At 38.0% G+C, this 7005-nt stretch overlaps 1 protein-coding gene and 1 pseudogene across 1 annotated transcript in view; one reads left to right on the top strand and one right to left on the bottom strand.

Annotated features, from left to right (window-relative positions):
- Nucleotides 1-222: 222 nt before the first annotated feature.
- Nucleotides 223-7005, bottom strand: part of RAD21L1 (RAD21 cohesin complex component like 1) — a 28212-nt gene continuing 21429 nt past the window's right edge. The window contains exon 14 of the mRNA XM_036826306.1: nt 223-411. Within this exon, the coding sequence (XP_036682201.1) occupies nt 223-411 (189 nt within the window). The remainder of the gene's footprint in view (nt 412-7005) is intronic.
- LOC118880906 lies at nt 1434-2534 on the top strand (annotated as a pseudogene).

Genomic DNA, 7005 nt, shown 5'->3' with positions numbered 1-7005 from the left:
GTTAAAATATTACTTAGCTATAATTAAGTATTTCTGTAAGCATATAGGTTTCCAATTCTAGCTATGATTATTCTGAGCTTACAAAGAGGAAATAGGAGATCAACCTATCTATCTATGAAATGGATCAGACCTTCAGCTGCTTCCAGACAGCTTTGGCATTAAACTGAACAATCTATAAAGAAATTCCAATGGCGACATAAATCTGCATGTTCTGGATTTCCTTCACATTTTATGGAACATTGGTCCCACTGTAGCTATAATATCTGCATAGGGAGCACTCTGGCTCAGCTCAATAGCTCGCTGTTTTTTTAGGACAAGAAAGCTATAAAATTTGGCTGCAGCTTGTTTTCGGTCATTATTTCTGCAGAGCTTCATCAGACTAAAGTACTGCATTCCCATCTTGTTGGATTCCTGGGAAAACAATTGTAAAAGAAGAAAGGAAAGGGAAACAAGATGATTAGAAATAAAGCAGGCTGTGGATGCATAATGAACAACAAAATATTGATATTTTTGATAAGTGACTGTGAAATTCTTAAATGGAGAAATGCAAATGACTCATTAGGAAACATAAAAAACATCATAGGTCATTGAGCACAGCTTGATTCATTGAGAAAATACATGCAAAAGAACTCTAAAGTGTTACACAAATTTCTAATGTGTTATACAAATGTTAGGTCTTTTAAAAAATTGATGTTAACATAAATGGCTCCTGGAGAAAGTGTAAATTAGTTTAGACTTGCAGGCAGAAAAAAGTCCACAGGACCATGGGAATCTTCAAAATCAATGAAAATTATCAGCCTATCAGGCTTGTTTTCTTTAAAGGTACTGCAGGATGGGGGTGACTAAACAACTCTAGTGGTAAATGTAATGGCAGGGGAATATGACTAAATACATCTCCCAGTTTCTTTGCACAGATTAAAAAGATGTTGGATTCACTATAGGACACCTGTGAATCTACTAGAAAAAACTGAGGTACAATAAAGTATTTAATTAGACTATGTACTTGGAATCAGATTTCTAGAACAGCAGTATTGTTTTTTAGTTAGAAATACTGTGGTGAATACTGGTCAGTATCCCTGTGAGTATTGTACTAATTTGATAGCTGTGAAGCATTTTTTTTTTTTTAATAACATATACAAGGGTTTTTTTGTTTTGGTTTGGTTTGGTTTTTTTGCCAGTCCATAACATTTAACAAATTAATAAGTTAAATAATTTATCATACTTTATCTCAACCAAAGGAGCAGCCCAGTGTCAGCAACCTTTCAGAGATGGCATGCCAAGCCTTCATTTATCCCCCGCTCTTGAGGAGACAAAATGTGGATCGGGTGGCTTTTTCCCCAGGGAGAGAGCAGGGACAGCCTTCTCAATTTCAAGAATCCTTTTGAAAAACACCCTGAGAGGATTATTCTGTTTCCTCCAGAAACTCCTCTAAAATGAAGGTAAAGGAATAAAGGAAGGAGAGAAATACAAAGTGGAAGACTATCAGACTTAGAGAAAGCCGAACCCTACATGCCAGCAGAGAGGAAAGCCAGCAAAAAGCAAGCCAACTTGAGATACAGAAATTTGACCCTGTTTGAGGAAAGTCTTTTAGGAACTTATTTGGAGAAGAAGGATTTTTGAGGAATGCACTAACCATTCTGCCTCTAGACTGAGTTTCTTGCTGGCTGTTCTAATCTATAGATCCCAGACTTGAACTGCAACATCCAATTGGATTTTCAGCCTCCAGCCAGCCCTGCTCACTTCTGACTGGCCAGACCCTACAATCTGAATTGGCTTGAGCCAATTCCTTAATCTATCTTGTTGCTACTGCTTCTCATGACTAATAGGGATTTTGTACAATTCAGTGGTTTTTGTATACTAACCAAAAAAACTAGTTTGTCTAAAGTCTGAAGTCAAGGGGAGATTCTGTCAGCAAGCAAGGACCTCTCAGTTCAGTCCTGAATGGGCTTTTCCTCTAATTGCAACCCAAAGCTTTACATCTGTCTTCCTGTCCCTATAGAGTTTACTTGTGCCACTAAACGTGTAAATGTGTATAGACAGAATGTTACTACCCCCAGATTCTCTAATTATTTAATATATTCTACAGCGTCTAATATATCACATCCTTAAGGCCATCCGTCCGTTTATCTTTACATTTCAAAAATCTGGACGTAAGGCCAGCATATACTTCTGCTCAGTATTTAATGGTGAAATTTAAGTACAATAAAACATGAAAACTGTAAAAAAAAAAAAAAAAAAAAAAAAAAAAAAGCATTTCCAGCAGTGACAGCCTCCCCACGAGTGCGTGCCTCTTGCAAAGGATCTCCTTCACCCCTCTCCAAAAGAGAAGAGGGAACATGAGAAGAAGCACCTGGTCCAGAGCCCCAATTCCTACCCCACGGTTATGAAATGCCCAGGATGCTATAAAATCACCACCATCTCTAGCCATGCACAAACAGCAGCTTTGTGTGTTGGTTGCTCCTTGTTCTCGCCAGCCTACAGGAATAAAAGCAAGGCTTACAGAAGGATGCTCCTTCAGACAGAAGCAGCACTAAAAGCATCCTGAATCAAGATGAGAGGGATACCATCCCTATAAACACACTTGAATAAAACAAAAAACAAAAGCCCAAAGTGAAACAAAACCTAGGAAAAGCTCAGGAATTGTAGGCAGCAGTACGTCATAAGCTGGAAATGAGGGGTGAAGCTAAAAACATGAGAGTTCCTTAAAAGGCTACTTGGGAACAGTTAGATCCTCAGGTCTACTCCACCACCTCACAGAACCTGAAGACCACTACTCCCATACCTAGCAGGAAGCAGGAAGTTGTCTTTCTGGAGATATCAACCAGTGAGGTTCTAGACTTGGAATAATAGGCACTGTGGATGGTGGAGGAGAAGTGTTACAGACTGGAGGAATATGGGAAATTCTAATATCTAAACAGTGAGACTGCCAGCCTCTCCCTTACTCCCTTTGGTTCCTGAACCACGGGCATCATGCTTATATCTCCTAGGCAGTAGATCTGAAGATTAAGCTGGGAAAAGTGAACATTCCAAGGAAAAATATCCTATAGATAATGATGTGTGTGTGTGTGTGTGTGTGTATTGGGGGGGCACCACCCAATTATCTCACTATAAAGACCACAAGTCTACAAGCCCCATCCATGCTTATCTAACCTCCAATCAGCTTTTTGGTGTCTCACTCTTTAAAAAAATAGAGATCTAAGAGACATTTGGATAAAATTTCTAACATTCAAGAGCAGAAAAGAATGCATTCAAGAGAATCACTGAGGAAACAGACAATATAGGCAGCCGAAGAAAACTATAACCTCTGAAAATTAAGAGAAGATACTGCATCCACAAAAAATGATTAGGATGATATTGAAAGAAAGCATCAGTGATTGCTTGGGGATGGGGGAGGGGGACAAGTGGGAGAGATGGGACAAGGGATTATCAAGAGACACAAGGAAACTTCTGGAGGTTGTAGATATGGTCACTATCTTGATTTTGGTGATAGTTTCACAGATATATACATACGTCAAAATTTATCTAACTGTATATCTTAAATAGGTATGGTTTATAGTTGTGTTAATCATACCTCAATAAAGCTGTTAAAATAAATAAATAAAAAGATTAGGCTGCTATAAAATAAAAGAATAATTAATAACTAAGAAAAAAGTCCTAGAAAACAAACCAAAAAAAGCAATAAAGATGAAGTTGAAGAAATCTTCTAGAGAGCAGAAAAATAAAAAGACAAAATTAACACAGGGGGTAAAAAATTTTTTAAAAAGTAAAGGTGTAATTCAGGAGAGCCAACATCTGACCCATAGGTAGTGCAGAAAAAGAGACTAGATTAACAAGGAGGAAATCCAAGACATACAAAACAATTTCCAATGCAAGAACATGAACTCTCAGAATAAAGAATCTATTACATGTTTAGCACAATAAATGAAAAAGACCCATACCAGAGCACATCATCATGAAATTTCAGGCCACTGGGGATAAAGAAAAGATCTAAGAGCTTCCAGAGAGAAAATAAAGGTCACCTATAAAAGACCACCAACCAAGCGGCATCTGACTTTTCAATAACAACACAGATGCCTAGAAATGTTACAAAGCCTTCAAGGTCTGAGAGGTATTATTTTCAAACTATGTTCAGATACATCCAATAAAGTTAAAGGTAAAATAAAGACATTTTCAGACTTGTATGTAGGGTCTCTAGCTCCTATGAACTTTTTTTTTTTTAATTAATTAATTAATTTATTTATTTATTATTTTTATTTATGGCTGTGTTAGGTCTTCGTTGCTGTGTGCGGGCTTTCTCTAGTTGCGGTGAGCAGGGGCTACTCTTCGTTGTGGTGCGTGGGCTTCTCACTGTGGTGGCTTCTCTTGTTGCGGAGCACGGGCTCTAGGCGTGCGGGCTTCAGTAGCTGTGGCACGCAGGCTCAGTAGTTGCAGCACATGGGCTTCCTTGCTCCGCGGCATGTGGGATCTTCCCAGACCAGGGCTCGAACCCATGTCCCCTGCATTGGCAGGCAGATTCTTACCCACTGTGCCACCAGGGAAGCCCTATTTTTTTTTTAATTTAATTTAATTTATTTATTTTTTATACAGCAGGTTCTTGTTATCTATTTTACACATATTAGTGTATATATGTCAATCTCAATCTCCCAATTCATACCACCACCCGCCCCCCACCCCCCACCCCCCCGCCACTTTCCCCCCTTGGTGTCCATGTTTGTTCTCTACATCTGGTCTCTATTTCTGCCCTGCAAACCAGTTCATCTGTACCATTTTTCTAGGTTCCACATATATGCGTTAATATACGATATTTGTTTTTCTCTTTCTCACTTACTTCCTCTGTATGACAGTCTCTAGGTCCATCCACGTCTGTAAAAATGACCCAATTTCGTTCCTTTTTATGGCTGAGTAATATTCCATTGTATACATGTACCACATCTTTTTATCCATTCGTCTGTTGATGTGCATGTAGGTTGCTTCCATGACCTGGTTTTGTAAATAGTGCTGCAATGAACATTGGGGTGCATGTGTCTTTTTGAATTATGGTTTTCTCTGGGTATATGCCCAGTACTGGGATTGCTGGGTCATATGGTAATTCTATTTTTAGTTTTTTAAGGAACCTCCATACTGTTCTCCATAGTGGCTGTATCAATTTACATTCCCACCAACAGTGCAAGAGGGTTCCCTTTTCTCCACACCCTTTCCAGCATTTGTTTGTAGATTTTCTGATGATGCCCATTCTAACCGGTGTGAGGTGATACCTCATTGTAGTTTTGATTTGCAGTTCTCTAATAATTAGTGATGTTGAGCAGCTTTACATGTGCTTCTTGGCCATCTGTATGTCTTCTTTGAAGAAATATCTATTTAGGTCTTCTGCCCATTTTTGGATTGGGTTGTTTGTTTTTTTTAATATTCAGCTGCATGAGCTGTTTATATATTTTGGAGATTAATCCTTTGTCCGTTGATTCGTTTGCAAATATTTTCTCCCATTCTGAGGGTTGTCTTTTCATCTTGTTTATGGTTTCCTTTGCTGTGCAAAAGCTTTGAAGTTTCATTAGGTCCCATTTGTTTATTTTTGTTTTTATTTCCATTACTCTAGGAGGTGGGTCAAAAAAGATCTTGCTGTGATTTATGTCAAAGAGTGTTCTTCCTACGTTTTCCTCTAAGAGTTTTATAGCGTCCGGTCTTACATTTAGGTCTTTAATCCATTTGGAGTTTATTTTTGTGTATGGTGTTAGGGAGTGTTCTGGTCTCATTCTTTTACATGTAGCTGTCCAGTTTTCCCAGAAGCACTTATTGAAGAGACTGTCTTTTCTCCACTGTATATCCTTGCCTCCTTTGTCATAGATTAGTTGACCTCCTATGCACTCTTTGTCTCAGAAAATTATGAGAGGATGTTAACCACCAAAAAAATTCAAGATAAAGATCAAAGCACCAAAAATAGGGGAACTAACATAGGAAAGAGACAAAGGAATTCCCATGTTATGGTAAAGGAATGTCCCAAGACAAAAACTGTGGAGCAGACCTAGAGAGCAACTAGTCTAGATTAGAACAAGAGGAGGATGAGCTCTGGGAAGGATATTTTCAAGAAAAAAAAAAAGGAGCTGATGAATCAATTGATGTATTTGACCATACTAAAAGGGGTTTTATCTTATTGTCAGAGACTTTTGAAAAAGAATTAAGGATGGGTATATAGATACTAAGCAAATGGGAAAAATGAGGTAATGTTTAACGCCAAAATAAAAAACCCATAAAGTTGACAAGAAATGTAATTATGCTTATGAAGCCTCAATTTAAACTAATTTTTACATAGTGGTGGCAACTGATGGTTGTCCCTTAATATCCATTCTCTTCTTCCTCCATAGTAATAGAATTATTAGCTGGTCCCATGGTTGCCAGATAAGGACTACATTTCCCAGCTAGATGTGGCAAGGTGATTAAGTGCTAGTTAGTTAAATGTGAAAAGTGATACATACAATTTCTGGGATGTACCCTTAAAGGAAACTTTGCTGCTGATTGGAATGCAGACATGGTGGATAGTTAGCCATTTTGGATCCCAAGAATAAAGAAAATGAGATAAAGGGAACCTGGGCCTCTGACAACTTTGTGAACATAGCTGCCATACCAGATAGTACTCTACCTGACAGAGAAATAAACTTCTATCTTTTTAAGCCACTGACGTTTTGGCTCTCTGTCACAATCAAACCTGCATCATGACTATTCTAATTATAACATTGTAAGCACTGAATACTGTGCTGAAAATAGACTGGGGTGGGGGAGATATAACTAAGCTAAATTTTCATTTTCTTCTGAAAGAAGTCAACAGATAAAATATAAAGCTGAAATATTAGGAAAGAGCAGTAAGAACATGTAATTAGAAGTATAGATTTAAATACTAAAAGAAACAGTTTATATAGTTTCCTCTGGTAAGCAGAATTTAGGAATAAGGAGGGGTGGGACAAAAGACTTGTGTGTTTCCCTTTCAGCCTTAAGCATAGTACTACTGAACTT

Source organism: Balaenoptera musculus, chromosome 15 (assembly GCF_009873245.2).
Source record: "Balaenoptera musculus isolate JJ_BM4_2016_0621 chromosome 15, mBalMus1.pri.v3, whole genome shotgun sequence".
Lineage (NCBI taxonomy): Eukaryota > Metazoa > Chordata > Mammalia > Artiodactyla > Balaenopteridae > Balaenoptera > Balaenoptera musculus.
This window is presented reverse-complemented; position numbering and strand designations above follow the sequence as displayed.